Source organism: Neopelma chrysocephalum, unplaced genomic scaffold, assembly GCF_003984885.1.
Source record: "Neopelma chrysocephalum unplaced genomic scaffold, ASM398488v2 Primary Assembly neopelma1_60, whole genome shotgun sequence".
NCBI lineage: Eukaryota > Metazoa > Chordata > Aves > Passeriformes > Pipridae > Neopelma > Neopelma chrysocephalum.
The window spans coordinates 6,480,111-6,497,430 of record NW_020897715.1 but is presented as its reverse complement, the minus strand read 5'-3'; the positions used below and the strand labels follow the sequence as shown (position 1 = coordinate 6,497,430).

The window sequence follows — 17,320 nt, the reverse complement described above, 5'->3', positions numbered from 1 at the left end:
TGTGATGTACTTTCTCACTCTTGAACCTTTAAATCATCCACTTTCCTAAAGCAGAATAAACACCTCCCTTATGCTGTTTGCTTTGATTTTTTTATAGACCTTGGTAATTCAACACTTACATCAGCTGTCATGACTGCCTCAGGTAAGGTGAATAAAATAGAAGCCTTCATTATAAAATATATGTAGGATCTCTGCTTGACCACTGCTTAAATGTCATGTACACAGAGCCAGAGATGTGCCAGGGAAAGGTCAGTGTGCTCTGGTACTGACAGTACCTGTGTCCTGCTGGATGGGAATTTGTGAGCTGTAAAGTCACTCAAGCAGAGATCCAACAGAAATCTTATTAAAACCGTCATGTTAGGACAGCATGTAAAATGGTATCCTGAATATTATACACTGTTCTTATGCATTTTTATAAAATGGAATATTATGCCTATAGAACTGTAAATAAATTTGTCCTATTATGACAGAGAGGTGCATGTGATAGAAAAGTTAAAGCCACCACTTTTCCTTGACCCAAGAGCAGCACATCATTCCCCTTCATTAGTTATGTGAGATAGCTAACTCTGTTTTACCAGAGCATGCACATGGGTAACTACATAAAACTCTCTTCCTTTCTCCGAGAGGAAAACCCGCAGGTGATCTCCTCAGCTTATATATGGCTGTGGCATGTTGTCATGGACCATTTCTGGAAAGGCCCTGGATAAATGGGGGAGCACCATCATCAAATGCATGACCCACCCCACAGCAGTTAAACTGTACCTGTGTATAAAAACATAAATAAGTAATGTCCCCATCCAGCCCATGGGAAAGGGCCAGTATTAATAACATCAGCCATCTGTGAGTGCCCCCTGAATGTGTGAGATGTGTTTTGAGCATTTAGCCTTAAGTCTGACAGCAGGATTTCTGCTGCAGAGTCTGCATTCACCCAACAGCTGCCACAAGCTTTGATCTAGGCTGTTTTATGATTTATTAATATTATTTTCTAAAGAACCCATCAGCTAAATGTGATACCATGTAATCTGTTTGTCTTTAGAGCCCCAGTCGACATCTTTGGCCTCTCTAGATTTCACAAGTCAAGCAAACTTGGCTCCTGCTTCCATAACACAAGGTAATCAATTAAGCCAAAATGTTTTCTCTATTTCTTCAACAATGTAGGAGAAAAACACATAAATACAATAACCATTTTGCTTTTTTTGTAGCAAACAATTTACTGTCTCCTGAAGCCCTTTTCCTAGTGCATTATATACTAGGAAGTATACTAACCACAGTCAGTATAACCACAGTTCAAAAGTAAATATATGAGAAAATGCTTTCGTGATTTTATCTTTTTTAATGCTCCATTTAGGATATATGCACTAAATTTGGCAACTGAACAGACATCAAGTATATATTAATTAGTGTTATATATTGTATTGTTTACAAAGAATACCTATTCTCTTTAATTAAATATCATACCAAAATAGAATTACATTAGAGCTAGAAAAAGTGCAACCCAAACATCGGAGCACAGAAGTCCAAATACAAAACAGCAATAAACAAAACGTTTACAACAGGTAACTCAGTAATTTCTTCTTTAGGCTGGCAACACCAAGACCAGTGGAGCGCAGGGTAACACTTAGAAGGGTTTAACCTCTCTTCTCCAGGTAGAGGTTAAACCAGCAGGCTGGACAGTGCAGCAGCAGCCTGAATCAAGAGCAGGTGAAGCTGAGAACCTCCTACCTTCTGATCTCAAAATACAGCGTTAATGCCCACCAGCCACAGCAGAGTGCATTTTCTTGCAGGACAGCCTGTCTGCAAGCACTCTTTTCTTTAAAGTCTCTTTTGAGCCCAGCTGTAGGACTGGCTGGTTTTAAGCAGCAGATAGAAGGGTGCTGGGGTAGCCCTCACTGGCAGCAAGGAGAGGTGTGCTCACTGCCACAGCTCCTGAATAAACACACACATGGCACACACTCTTCACTTTAGACAAAGAAGCACATGCAAAACAGCAGTGCAGGCAGCACAAGGAGGAGGCAAAATGGCAAGTTGTTGTTCCTCTCCTTAACAGCACCACAGCTTTGGCTCAGGAATGATGCACCGCTGAGGGAGCCACCAGCAAGAGTGGATTTGGCCCTTAGTATTTGCAGAAGCCTTGTTCTCCCAAACAAAAAATTTGATTGCAGCAGACTTTTATGAGCCTGTGGGGCATTGACTATTCTTCTTGGGCTGTGTAAATTCAATCCCGCAACCCTCTCTTAAAGTAACCTTAAACCTTAAAGTTACTCTCTAGCAGAGATAAGAGAGCAATGTGAAGGGCAGCAGTTGGGGGTAATACTGGAGGAAGACACCAAACACAAGGCTTCCTTGTGGGAGTTGAATCACTCAACATAAACCCCAGGGGCACAAAGAGGCTAGACAGAGATATGCCAAGGCAGGAACACAGACTGCAGTGGCACTGAAATGAAAGTTTGCTGCTTCTCATGCTGCCGTCCCCATCCCCAAACCAGAGACACTTGCCTGGCTGAGAGCAGAACAGCAAAGTTGCTTGTCGAAGTGGACTGAAAGCCCTTCTGTCTCTACAAAAAATTTAATGACAAAGGCTATAAATACACAGTGTGAACAGAGAAGATTCTCCTCGCTGAATTACACATCTTCACTGGCTGAGGAGGTATGAGGTAAAAGTCATAATGTAAGGTGGAGCTGAGCCATTTTTCTTCTGTTAAGTAGCCCAAGAAACAACTGCCTTTTAATGAATGCTCCCAACATGTGGCAGTTGCAGTATGCCAACCTTGGATTGGTGCTTTTCCTCTCTGGCTCGCTGCTGGTTCTCACACTGGTGCCACTATCAGCTACTTGAGCAAATCCTCTGGGCTGCAGCTGAGTCAGGATGCCAAGTCCAAGCCTGTTGTTTTAGTCTGCCGGTTTGGTTCAGTTCCTGCTATTTTGCAAGTTTTTAATGAAAACCTAAGAGACAGCTGGGAACAGATTCAAGGGAAGAGTGAACCTAGAGAGGCAAGAGCAGGAGCAGGGAAAACAAAACCAAGGCTGTTAAAACTGCAGCCTGGACTTTGCTCAGCTTCCACGATAGCTCTATGTCTGAGCACAGAGAAGCTCAGGCTTCGAGTGATGGGTTACAGCTGCATTTCACCTTCTCGGGTTTGTTTAGATGGCTTAATGATATTTTTTTTTTCCAAAAATGAGACAGTTGTTAAGAAAGATGAACTCTTTCTAGTAAATGTAAAATAGTTCTTTTGGGAAAATAGAGGTCTACTTGCTAGCCACTATCTGTGTTTAAATATCAGATAAATAGCTAGCTGAGCTCTAGAAATCTTAGCACTTAAAAAAAAAGGCTTAAAGGAAAATGTTAAAGAAATTGGCTTTTGGCATCAGACATTGCAGGTTTGACTCCTGTACACTAACTTCTTCAAAACTTCCCTTTGCTAGTTGGGAAAACAGTTTTGTTTCCCTGGAGCTGGTGACATCCTGTCTGGATTCTGATTTATGTATGTTTGTTCATCGCTGCTCTGGCTTCAGGACGAAACAAGCCAGTGCACTCGAAGGTACAGAGCCTCACCTGAAACTAAGCTGAAATACAAAAATGCTCCAAATGTTTTGTCAAAGTTTATTCACCTATCTCAGTCGAGGTTCTAGCTTGTGATAGGCTTTCAAAGCAGGCGTGGAGTTGTGTAGTGCTTGTGTGAGGGAAGCCAACATCTCAAGTAGTGTGCTACAACTGTTTGACCTCGTTAGTCAGGAAATAGGGAAGAAAGACAGGGAAAATGAAAAACAAGCAGTATGGTTCCCTACAGCAGTTTTTACAAGCTTGTGTGTTTTTCAGCAGGAGCACTGGCTTTTGACACAGAGACAAAAAGCTACACCAGCGCCGCAGCATTAAGTGAGAGTTTGACGGCAGCGCGTGAGTAGATGATGTGTCTCCTTTGCTTCATAGGACTGTAACAGGGGAGTTATGAAGCCAACTATGGGGGCTGCAAAGTGAAAATGTGGCACTACCTTAGGGAGCGTTGGGTTGCAAATCTACAGTAGCCTGGAGCATCTTGCAAAAAGTAGAGCAGCAGGTACTCAGGTCCTCAGTTCGAGATACCTTTCCCGAGAGCATTAGCTCTGTGGTGCTTATTTTCAGCTGCTAGTTGATAGTCACCACACTGCCATGCAAAAATTATTACTAAACATGGAAAAGTCGTGTCTGAGCAGAGGCCAAAAGTCAGGTGGAGTCATCTGTACCAGCTTTTCAATACTTCACAGACACAATTTCCCTATTGAATTCCGCTGAGTTAGAAGATAAAAGCCCGAGTTTCCAAGCTGTCAAGGATTTGCAGTGGCAAAAGAGGAATGAAAAAACATTTGAGTATCCTGGTTTCATTAGACATATTTATTTTAACAATATTACAATTGAGAGAGTTGCTAGGCAAATGTAGTAAGTACTGAAGGTAGTTTATAGATGAAATAAATTGCCAGAGAAGCTAAATAAAATCGCAGAGTAGCAATGAAATAATGAGATAATGTGGAGCAACAAAGGCTGCCTAATAGAACATCGAAAGGCAGCCTCATTAAAGATCAATAAATCAATTAAAAAAACCCCTAAGGTGAACATTTTTTCAGAAGTCTTTCCCTTTAGAAAATCTCTGCTCAGCAGCAAGAAGCCCAAAGTGACTTTCTTTTTTAAAATCTTGGTTTGTCTTTGTGCTTTTGGAGCAGGCAGGAACTGTCAGTGAGCTTTTGCATTTGCATGGGAGTCATCTTTTGGCTGAAGTGCAAATGTAGCAGCCACTTTCCATTTTCTGACTATATTTTTGGTAACACTCCAGTACTTATTTACCCACGTACAACCCACAACCACACATTTAGACCACAACCTCATGACAACTTCTAATGCTTCACAATTCCACTCTTGCACAGCTTGCTGGTGGCAATCTTTGCTAAAAGCATGCTGAATTACACTAATATTTGCAGGATATACTGTGCATTGCACCAGTCATCCCCACATCCCTGCCATTGCTTCCCTACATCTGTGCCTGCCTGACCACCGGCTAAGAGATAATGGCCTTGAAGGGTCCTCAGTCCAGCAGCTGTAATTGAGGGTAATTTCAGAGCACACAGGCACCAGTGAGCCTGCTGAGGCAAACCAACATGTATCCCCGTGCCCTCCCAGGGCCACTGGGCTCCTACAACAGCGATTACCATTATCATTTCAGTCCTCTGAGGCTCTAACTCAAGCCATTATGTAAATAAGAATAAGTAGTGCTCATCACTGTGCTGTACAGAGCACAGTGCTACGGAAGCTCTAAGTGCGTGTCTTTTTTTTTTATATATGTAACTTTATAAAATGCCAGATCTGTCATGCTTATTCTCATAAAATTAAACACCTAATAAGCAAGAAAAAAAGAATTGAATTAATATCCAAAAGTTTCAGTGACTTTTTAGAGTGCCCTAAATTTGGACAGATTTTCATAGGGCTTTTTACTGCTTACATGCATACATACCTACATATATATATACACACATACACTTCAGTGTTCAATTTCAATCAAAGCCAGCATCTAACAAGAAAAAGATTTTCCTGGTTCTGTCTGGTGTTTCATTCATATCATTTAAACAGTGTTTTTGGGTTTTTTCTTGGATTTGTAAATCAGCAATTATACCAGAGACTTTCAGGTTCCTCTGTTATTTCATTTGTTGTTTGCATCAGAGAAAGGCTAAGAGTACAAAATAGCCACAGCTGAGCCTAATGAAGCAGTCATAGGTGCAGGCTTGGAAGATAATTGAAGAACATCATTTCTTTTTGTACAGATTTGAATGATTCCACCACGGAATCTCCACAAAGCCTCAGGAATGCCATACACTCCTCTGAGAATACAACCCTGGCACACCATAAGTGCTGTGGCACCTCTGGAAATGCTGTGCCATTGTCTAGTTGCATATTTTAGGTATTATTTCAGAAGCTGTGAATATGGAGGTGGCTAGAAAAAACAGAAATGTATCCTTAGATGGCACTGATTCAGACATAGGTAGCTTAGCTGTATTAGGAAGGGCAAAATACTGCCTACAAACAGATGATGAATTATTTTTGTGGTTCAGACACAGCACTTGACAGAGGAGACTGAGGTTTTGCTTAGTTGTGACAAAGGCAGACTTTGTGCTGCTGCTAAGCCACTTAATGTCTTTAGGTTTTTCATTACCATCAAAGACGTAAAGAGCTTATCATTCTCCTAGACCACAGCACAGCTCAATGCTGGCTTGCTGTAACATTTTAAAAGGTGTTTTCTTTCCTTCTTTTTTCTTTCTTTCTTTCTTTCTTTTTTTCTCTTTCTTTTCTTTCTTTTCTTTTTTTCTCTCTCTTTCTTCTCTTTCTTTTCTTTCTTTTCTTTCTTTCTCTCTCTCCACTTCCTTCCTTTTCTTCTAATATTCTTTAATTTGATAAAAGCACATTTTTTATCCAACACCAGGTTTTAGGCCAAAACTGTAGGCATCTTGCCAAGAGAATTTTGACACCCTGATCCTGGAATTTGATTTCCAGTTTTCAGCAGGGTGAATAACAGTGGGTTCAAAAGATAATCTTCATTTTATAAAAACTGAAAAAGTTACTAAAATTATTCTGTGCCCATATCTTTTTAGGGAATCTGTCCTACAGCATCACAGGCCAGACAATTTCAGTTACCGGAGGGAAAGATTTCTTTACTACCAGCAGCCTGCTCAACAGTACTGGTGAGACACTATCCTACAAATCCTCTTCTTTCAGCATGCCATTGCAGAAGCACAAAACCTGGAGCATCGTGTCCATTTGACCAGGGGATTTCAAAAAAGGGAAAAGATATGAAAAGGAGTCACAGCTGCTGTGTCTTCACACCGCAGCCTGTCACAGGCTTTTGGTATTCCAGCCTTCTCCCTCCAAATGCAAGCAAACATACAGTGCACGTTTTCTTCCAGCAGCAAAATTTGGCCAGTCATGCTCTTGTGCCCCAGGGAAATCTTATGGCTCATGCAGTGTGGTAGACTTGGTGCCAGGCCACAGCACTGGCTGCCACAGTGGATAAGACCTGGGCTGGGTGACGTACCAGTACAGCCAGCCTTGCACAGGGGTGTGATGCACAGGGAGGTGATACCGAGGTGTATCACCCAGGGACCTCGTGCTCCAGCCCCCTCTGGCACCCAGACCACTGTTGCACCCTCCACAGCAGGAGGAGTACTGTGCTCCTTCTCTCCTTTTCCATTCCCAGGACCCTGAGGGCACCTCTGTCAGCCACCAGCACCCCCAAGGGTGGCTGTGCAGCAGAGGGCAGGGGGGGATCCAAGCACTGTGGTGGGGAGAGGCAACTGGAATGGGGCAGGGATGCTGTGTCACCAAAAATGCAGCTGAGCCCTTGGCCAGACATTTTGGCAGGGTTTGGTGTCAGTGGTGTGAAAAATAAACCCCTGGGAAGGACAGCTGCGGTAGGTAGCTGTGCCCAGCTGCACTGTGAATTGCTTCCTCTTCACAGAGAAGCTCACAGGGGGACAGAAAAAGCCAAGGGGTTTTGGATGAAACGCTTGCTGGACTGTGCCTGAATAATCTCATCATGTGAACTGATGGGTGGCTGAAACCAGCTTACAAACTCAGTCAGAACAAAAGTGGGTTAAATCTATAAATCAGAGCTGCAACACCCAGAGTTTGGAATCCTCAGGCTGGGAACGTGACAGTGTGGTGGTGATTTGGGGCCATACTGACACCGGTGCTGTGCTGGGGGGAGCAACAAGCCACAGGCAGCAAGCCCAGATTTCCCTCCTCTCTGAGGGTGTTGGGATGAGCTCTGATTGATGTCTCCCTCGCAGGTGATGAGAGGAACACAAACACCAGTCGCTTCCCCTGGCCAACAGTGGTGGCCGTCCTGCTCCTCTTCTGCAGTTCTCTAATAGCTGTGGGCATCAGGAAATGGTGTCAGTACCAGAAAGAGATGTAAGTACAAGTGAGGGGAGCCACAGGGGTGGGAAGTGTGGCACAATGAACAGCACAAACTCTAACCCAGCTGTTTGGATTTACACCTTTTCATTTGAGACAAGTCACAGCACACGAGGCCTTTAAGTACATGGATTGGTAATGCTATTTTTTTTCATACAGCAGTATGAAAAGTGGAGTGTTTTCAGTCCTTCCATCTGTTTTGTGGGTTATCTTTAAAATAAACTTTAAGAAAAGAGCTGCAGTGCAGCTTCAGGGTGTAAGGGAAGAATAACAGTCAATTTTTGTCCCCAGAGCCCCCCACTCCTATTAGCCTCCCTGCCAGCTGCTTTTGCTCTCTCATTTTCCATGGTGACTTGAGGACATGTTTTAATGAAATTGTACTTCTAGGGCAGCTCTATTTGAGTTGTGAATAATATATGTGAAAGTAGGCTACCTGAAACTTAATCCCAGTCAAAGAAGCATTGAATTTGTAATTATTACCAAAGTTTAATTCCCTACTAACACTCAGAGATCTACTGGTAAAAGTAGTATCTAAGAGACAATTATTTTTAATCTGACTAACATTATTAAAATGTTGGAAAATTCATGGTGAAAATGAATCACTTATAATTGTAGAAAACTCTTTCAAAACACAGCTACAAATCCTGTATACAGGAGGGAAAAACAGGGTTGATTTTTTCAGTGATTTGGGATGGGACCTTTATTTATCTTGGCCTATAAACTGACCCCAAAAAAAGTTAAAAGTCATTAAATACACCTTCAGAGAGTAGTGTGAGCAAAAGACCTCTGGTTTTGATTGGTTCATCAGAACCATATTCTGTTCTTTTAAAACATGAATAAAGTAAAATTGTGAGGTGTGAGCTGAGAAAGCCGAATGAATACTAGGAGGTGTGCTGGGGTTATAAAACAGAATCAGGGAAGTTGCAGTATGTAAAAGCTAATGTCAGGTGCTCTTAGTGTCAATCTACCCCCTCCTGTGATCATTTTACATCAGTCTTTTATGCAGTTTTTGTGTGATAGTGCATTTTTTCCTCCTCTATTTCAGTATGAACAGACCTCCATCCTTCAAGCCACCACCACCTCCAATAAAGTACACCTCCATGGTGGAGTCTGATGGGACTCCCCCTTCCAGCCACGAACTAGAAAACCTGTAACATTGCCTACACCCCTTGTGTAGCTTGCAGAAGACCGACAGTTAAAAGGCTCTGTCTTTAGAACAGTGACTACAGGAGTTGGGTGTTAATGACCCACATTAAAATTCAGAGTGCTTACCTGACATTACTGTTGGAAGCTGAGCATTCCTTAGGACACTTCATCCTGTCTATCTCTATGTATGCATGGCGTTAACACCATTGTGAGCGCCACCGTGAGATTACACGTGCTTAATTTGAATTAGGTGATCAACTGGGAATTTGCTGTCTTTTTAATGGGAGCGGATTAACACATCACTCCTCCAGCCTGACTGAAGAGTGTTGAAGCTTCTCTTTTACTGAGTGTACAGAGATGACAGCTCTGCTGTATGGACACCACAGTCATAGTGGCTTAACACAAGCTTTTTGATACCTACGCGAGTCGTTCTTACAATTATTTTTTTTAACTGTGGACTAACATGACCAACTTAGTATTTTCTATCATTGTGAAACCAACCAAAAAATAAACAGCACCTTATGCAGAAAGAAAATATCTGCATCCCTCGGCACGGAGTTGCACAGAGGATCACGTGGAAGGGTTGGTGAGATGAAAGGTCATGGTGCAGGCCTGGTACAAGTGTTTGTGAAGAAGACTCAGTTATCATTGGTGAAGTCACAAAAAACAGTCAACTTTGGGCTCATGCACAAGCTGCCTGTGGGCCAGAGACTTAAGGATTGAAGTGAACAAGGAGCCTAAAGATAATGGAAAATTCTAGTCCTTTTAGAAGTGCTGTGCCTTTGAAACAATGCTTACACTTGAGTCTGCTTTTGTGGAATTATATTTTTGACACCCATTAAGGAAAAAAAAAGGAAATATAATAATTTTCTTCTCCTTTGGTCTTAATGAGTTTCTGTCATTTGCTATCTTTCAAGACCTCGGGGGAAGTTTCCCAAGTGGCTTAAGCCTGTGAAAGAGTTGATCCAGTCTTACCCAGGCTACATATTTCCTTGCATTGGCACTAATGGATAAATGATGGTGCAGAGGGTGGGATTGGCTCAGCTCCTGCTGTACAGTTCTCAGCCAGGTCAGCAGCTGTGTGATCACTAATGCAAGGCACCAGATCTGCAGCAGGAGCACTGCTTTTGGCAGCAGTGTGGTCCTACATTACCTTCAGGCAGCCAAGAAAAAGGCCCGCTAAGCTTGTTTGAAAATGTATTGTTACCACAATGGTATTTCTGTAATTAATGCAAATCAGCTAAAATTCAATCATGTCAGGCTCAAAATTGATATTCTGATTTAGGAATGGGATTGCTTTATTTACTGCTAAACACTGGTCGATGAGTGTCAGGGTTCAGAGCACTGTATTTCCTGGGAATTTAGATTAAATGAATTACTTACTGGAAAGAATGATCTAACAGACCTTTTTTGAGTGTTTTGTTGTATTATTTACCTCATAGTACAAGCAGTCCTAAATTTGTCATCTGTGCTGAACCGAAAACACTTTCTGTCCTACAAAACTACACTGACCTTCCATGCATGAAAGGCTCAATGTTAATTTGAGCATTTCTTGTCTGTGTGGGGTAGTAGAAGCAAAGTAGTTTAACTTTTGTCATACTATCCATCACTGCAAAAGAAGGCAGCTTTTTGTCCTTAAAAAAAAATTGTAAAAAAAAAAAAAAACACGAACAAACAAACAAAAACCAGAAGGATAAAAATATTCCAAGGGGTGTGGAGAGCCAGGACTTTCCTCCTTGCCCTCAGATGAGGATGACTGCCCGTAGCATAGCTGTCGAAGGAGGTTATTTTATTATCTCGGGTATTTTAATCCCCACGGTTGCTTCTGGCCGCAGCTGTTCCCTCTGCCCCTTAACAGTGCTCAGGGGTGCCAACGCTGCCTGCGGCGGACTCGCTCCCCGACCCGCCCATCCCCGAAAGAACGCTTCTCCTCCGCAAGTGGGGGATGAGCAGGGTGATGATCCCCGCAGGACCCCGCCTGGCTGAGAAGAGCTTCCAGCCTGTCCGGGAGGTTTTCCACGGATCCCCCTGCGCGGGGGACACACGGGAGGCACGGCAGCCCAGCCGCGATCCCGCTGATGAACGCGAGGCGGAGCCGCAGCGCCGCGGCCGCGGGGGAGCGGGGCCCATTCGCCCCCGCCCGTCCCGGCCCGTCCCGCCGGGAAAAGCGAGAGGGTGCGGGGATGGCCTCTGCCTGCCCGGGGGACATGCCGGCTTCAGAGAGGGAACCGGGAAAGGGGCAGCCCTCAGAGTGGGACCTGGAAGAGGAATTCCGCACCCCCAGCAGCCCCTATCGTCCCGGTTTTCAGCAGCTAAATTGGGTGTAGGATAGTTTATATCTCCGTTTGACTCCAGGTGCTCCGCACCGGGATAAGCATGTAACGTACAGTTTACTCAAGAATTGTTATTATGTTCAAAATTAAACCCTGCTTTAAAGAGGGGGGGAAAAAACCCAAACAAACAAACAAAACAAACAAACAAAAAAACCAAAACAAAACAAAAAACCCCACCCACCCACCAAAAAAACCCAAAAAAAAACAAAAAAACCCCAAACCAAAACAAAACAAACAAACAAACAAAAAACAACAAAACAAAAACACCCCCAACCCCCCCCCCCCCCCGAAAAAAAAAATTAAACACTCGACTGCAGCAACTTCAGCTGCCTCATCCCTGGAAGTGTTCAAGGCCAGGCTGGATGGGGCTTTGAGCAACCTGGTCTAGTGGAAGGTGTCCCTGTCCATAGAAGAGGGGTTGTAACTATATGATAACTTAGGGATCCCTTCCAACCCAAACTGCTCTCCGATTCTGTGATTATTTTTGGCAGCAGCTGCCCCTGTATATAGGCTGGAATCATTCCGCTTGGACTTGGGTTCTGTCAAACCCGGAATAATTTGGCCCAAATCAAGTTACCAGATGCTTGAAGGTGGCTATAGGAGTGTTAGATAAAAGCTTTTCTGTAAGAGTAAAATTTTCAAAGCTTGCTGTGTGGGTATAAAAAAGATTTTTTAAAAGAGTCTTGAATGTATGTTGTGGTTTGTTTGTTGCCCCAGCTGGCAACTCACTTCAACCAGTGGGATGGGGAGGGAACTGGGAGAGTAAAAGTGAGAAAACTCGTGGGCTGAGGTAAAGACAGTTTAATAGGGAAAGCAAAAGCTGCACACAAGCAAATCAAAACAAGGAATTCATTCACCACTTCCCATGGGCAGTCATCTCCAGGAAAGCCAGGATCCATCATGTGTAGTGGTGAATTGGGAAGACAAAACACTGTTGCTTTTAATGTTCCCCTCTTCCTTCTTCTTTCCTAGTTTTACATGCCAAACATGACACCATATGGTGTAGGATATCCCTGTGGTCAGCTGGGGTCAGCTGTCCCAACTGTGTCCCCTCCCAGCTTCTTGTGCCCCCCCCAGCCCACTCATTGGTGTGGGGGGTGAGAGGCAGAAAAGGCTTTGACATTGTGTAAGCACCGAAACATCTCTCTGTGTTATCAACATCGTTTCCATCATAAATCCAAAACACAGCCTCATACCAGCTACTATGAAGAGAATGAACTCTACTCCAGCCAAAACCACAGGGTCACGTTGCTAAATGCAAATCCACGACAGTGAATTCTGTAAAGCACACTCGAGTCAGAATCTGAGGTCATGTATAACATGTAATGTAATGCTGTGAAATTAGCTGGGTCTGCTGTATGTGGTCTTTAATACATGCATTACACAGCTGTAAAAGCAACACAGTGGAAAACTAAGCAGCAAGGTGGTTTTATGCAAAAGTGGTTTCCATCTGCTTCTGAGGAGATGGTAAATGTTGTAGGGTGAAGGAAAATAAGGCCAAAAGGAAGAAATTGTTTTCAGGATTTGTTTTCAGTTACTAATGTGCCTTGTGAAGTCTCTGGCAGGGCCTCGGGACTTCAGTGGAGTGAGTGACTTTTCCCAGAGCTCCCTGGTTTGTATTCCTGCTGGTTGTATCCAGGTGGTGCTTGGCCCTGCTGACAGAGAGCTGGGAAAGACTGCCAGCCCCAAGCCCATAGGGTGCGTGGGGCAGGCTGGTGTTCTCAGTGTCTGCCTGGTTTCCACCTCTCTGTCAGTGGAGGGCGCAGCTGTGACTGAGAGGATTCCCTGCTCCTGGCACACCTGACAGCTGTCCCTCCAAGCCTTAAGCCTCCTGCATTACCTTTTGCCTCACTCTGAATCACGCGTCCTTTTTAAACAGCATTGCAATGGCTTCTCTTACAGGGCACCTTTTGGTCCGGGAAACTAATTAAGCTTGGCTTGTTTATTTAAGAAGCACCCCTATAGTTTGCACGGTGTGTTCCAGTCGTTGGAATGCAGGTGGAGGTGTGGCAGTGCCAGGGAACAGGCTGTGGGAGAACACAGGGCTGTGGGAGAGAACAGGTTGCCTGGCCATTCCAGAGCCAGACTCATTAGATAGCAATTGCTGATAATAGGCTTTGACATCTGGGATTTCCTGGGGAAACAGCCCATCTTAATAAGGACCCACAGAGTTTTCTCTTTTAGAGAGATGTTTCCCTTATTGCAGCTGTGTTGAAAGCTGCTGAAAACCTATGGGTTTGTTTTAATGTATGTGTTTGTTTTACAGAGCTGTGCATAGAAATTATACCTGTTAACACACACAGGGTATTAGTTACCTTGTGTAGCCTTTGCTGGATTTAAAGCCATCATTTACCAGAGCTAGCAAACATTAGAAAGAACTGTGCACACTTTAACTCCAGAATAAACAGTATACAAAGGAGAATTATTTTTTTTAATTTATTGTTTATGTTTGTAAGTAATTCTTCCTGACTTGGCAATTAACTTTGAGCAATAATCCAATGGAAAACTCCTAAAAAGCTCTGCAGGGGATAATGATTACTTAATCCCGCCTAAGGAGATTTTAGTGGAAATAATATAAATTCATATTATATTTAAAATTATTCCTTAAAGACAAGACAAAGCTCAGGGAAGTCCCCAGTAAAGATTATTTGATTTCAGGGAACATCCGATTATGTCTTTAAAACTCCTCTTCCAGCTGTTTTCTAGCCTGTCTTGTTTCATCTCTTTTCTTTCAGTCTCCTGTATCAGGTTGCCCTCATAAGAGTTTTAATCAGTGGAAAAATAACGTATCTGTTTGCCCCTTGGTTCCTTTCCAAGCGAGAGGACTTCCAGATTGACTCTGGCATCGTACACGGCTTGAAACACCCTCATGTGGTGTAAACGAAGTATTGAATAGCTCGCTATTGTCAAACATACGACTCACAGATGCCAGGGCTTGGTTTACAGACACCAGCAAACAAAGGCGAGAGAGAGAAGCAGGTAATATATTGATATAAACTGACACCGAGGCTATGAGTGGTGGACAGAAAAAGGGGGAAGTCAATATTACAAAGGCTATATTATATGACAGACATCTAAGTGTTTGCAATGGACTTAGGAAATGCAAAAAGTGCTGCAATAGTGGTTTTCTGACTTGATGTAAAATGGAAAATGAACACCACTATTTGGTCTATTGCACTTGAAGAAGCAGTGTTTTAAATGCAGTGATGTCTGCAAAGCTTTGTGATTGAGTGTGTCTGATGGTTTTAAATGTTAAATAATTCCATTACAATCAGGGTAAAAATGGTAATGAACAGCTTGGAAAAGTCTGAGTATACTTACATGAAATGTTGAGCAATTAGCTTCTCTCTGTAAAAGTGAATCCTGCAGTTTTCTTCTTATCAGTAGCAAAGCGACCTTTAAAATATGCAGATGACACAGAAGCCATTTCAATAACTTATTTGATCTATTTCCTGCTGATAAATTGCATGTAAGGATTTGGAATTTACATGGCACAGTAGATTTTGGGATGAAATGGAAGATTTTGAAAACAGTATCAGAAAGCTTTTTAACAATGGCAAAGCATCCTGTTTAAGAATGAGACGTGTTACCAGGGTACTCAATATGGTAAGGAGAAGGAGGCAAAGCTCCCTGTAGCACTTGATAATATCAACTTCTTTTCAGTTTCTTTAAAGCTTTTAAAAAGTTCATTGTTCTGGATTTATATTCTGTATATGGCAACTCAAGAACCATGTGTTAAAATTGAAATAAACCACATTTGTGTGTTTGGAATTGCCTAACAGTGAAAACCATATGCCTCTTGGTGCTTAAATAGCATCAGTCTGATCTGCACAGCTAATCTTTTTACTATGCATTTGAAAACAGGAGGGTTAGGAGTGTGGGAATGCGACTTCAGCTGCTAGATTGTCCGAGCTGCCTCTGACACTGGCTTGTGCTCTGCACCCAGGCAAAAAGGAATAGCTGAGCTCTCAGTAGATCCACATAAGGCATAAATACAGCCATATAATCTGTGAGGCAAAATTGATAGTAAAGTTTTAGTCAGGCCATCCTCACAGCTGAATGTGATTCATATGTGAATGCACAAGCAACACGGAAAAATACAACAGCCTACTGACCTTGATCTAGAATTAAAAAATGTCAATAATATGATGTTTTTCCTGCCTGCTTAGGCATTCATTTTGCAGCCACTTAAACACATGCTTGAAGTGGAGCATTTGAATGGTCTCAAGTGACAAGACCCTACATAATTTGTAGGTTTAGTCTGTGGAAAATAAAATTGTATTATTATTGTTCCCTCCAGCCACGGAAATTAATAATCATAATTGCAGGGTTTGGTACTGATTACAGAAGAAAATTACAGAGTTTTATGGAGATGGAAAGAGGCTGAGGTTTTGGTGGAGGGAACAGGTAATTTAATGCTCCTCTTTCCTAGAAAAGCACACAAAGGATTTTTTGAACCATAAAAAAGTTTTGCTAGTGGTTACTGGTGGCCAGTATCTGTGCATCACATGTGATGCTCACAGCTGAAGTCCCTGTGCTGGATGAATGCATCTTCTCCTTCCCTCATCATGCTGGTTTTGAGCTGGTGGTGTCCCACACAGTCTAAACGTCCTTTGCAGCTTGGAGATCTAGATAGCATCTTAACCACAAGAGCCAGGGTGTACTCATGCTGCACATGATAGCCTGGGGATGCTGAAACTACCTGTGAACAAGGGAGAAAGTTGCTGTGCTGTGGTAGCACTGAAGCACCCCAATGCTTTCACGTTCTTTGGTACTATTAAAAAGTGATGGTAAAGGGCCAGAGATTTTTGGGAGTCTGCGAAGGGAGAAGGTTTGAGACTCTCCCCCCCTCCAGCTTTATCCCCCCTCTTTTCTATCTGATCTGATGGCAGAGAACTGCTAAGACCTGCTGTCACAGTAAAAGAAATTCCAGTCAAGACTTCTTTTCCCATACCAGAGCACCCTTCCTGTTCCTCTTCAGACTCCACTTTCAACCACAGACTCTCCATCCTTACATCTGTTGAAAAATGAGAAATGCAACATGGGGCCTGGCAAGGATGCCAACAGTACTGTGTCAGCAGTCAGACATAATACTTTTGGCTCTAGACTGCTTCAGGAACATGTCAACCTTGGTGAAATGGCTCCCCCTGCACTGCAAAGCTTTCTTATCCTGGAAAGCTACACCATGACACAGCCATGGTCACCAACCATATTCAAGGAGTTCACACACACGCATTTGCTGAGCAGTCACAAGCTGCAATGGTGGGAGCATGAGAGAGTGAGGTAACCTACAGTAGTCATTTAAGGGAGATAAACTTGCAGGGATATGGACTGGAGCTCCCACATAGCAGTCAGTCTGTCAGCTGAAGATATAAATTTATTTACAAGAGAAAATGTTTCTGATCTCATACATATGGCATTGAGTATCATGGCTTGCTGTCTCCTACACTGGGGCAAGTGTACCAGGTGGTCTTAATGGGAAGGTGGAACAGGGCTGCAGGACAGTGGAATGCATGCCAAACCTACCCTCTATGCTCTTCCTTGAGTGTGAGGGTACTAGGCTGGGAGTGCTTTGTGAAAACCTGTAATAGAAATTGCACTATTTTTAAGATTCTTCAGTATCAAAGCTCTAAAAGCAAAATGTCTTTGTTCACTTCCTCGAGAAGGAAAATGCAGACTCATTGAAGGAGATGGATTCTGGTTGTATTAGGTGAAAATACATAGTTAACCTGTGTATTTAGAGATAAATTAATTTTATATATACTTGAAATATATAGTTCAATCAGCAGTTTTACTAGATATCAATGAAATCGTTCTGTGAATAATGTGCAAAGTGTTTGTACATATTTGTAAGGAGTTTTTAAGAGAACTGGCTCACAAAGCATTATCCTTCAAAGGCACATAATAA

At 42.8% G+C, this 17,320-nt stretch overlaps 1 protein-coding gene across 3 annotated transcripts in view; it reads left to right on the top strand.

The window, feature by feature from the left end:
• CD96 (CD96 molecule) overlaps nt 1-9,922 on the top strand; it is a 41,194-nt gene extending 31,272 nt beyond the window's left edge. For 2 of the 3 annotated variants that reach the window (XM_027681590.1, XM_027681591.1), the window contains 6 exons: nt 98-142; nt 1,037-1,111; nt 3,818-3,895; nt 6,613-6,702; nt 7,807-7,930; nt 8,979-9,922. In XM_027681590.1, coding sequence (XP_027537391.1) covers nt 98-142; nt 1,037-1,111; nt 3,818-3,895; nt 6,613-6,702; nt 7,807-7,930; nt 8,979-9,087 — 521 coding nt within the window. In that variant the 3' untranslated portion in view covers nt 9,088-9,922. The remainder of the gene's footprint in view (nt 1-97; nt 143-1,036; nt 1,112-3,817; nt 3,896-6,612; nt 6,703-7,806; nt 7,931-8,978) is intronic. The other variant, XM_027681592.1, reaches the window with a different exon arrangement.
• The last annotated feature ends 7,398 nt before the right edge of the window (nt 9,923-17,320 follow it).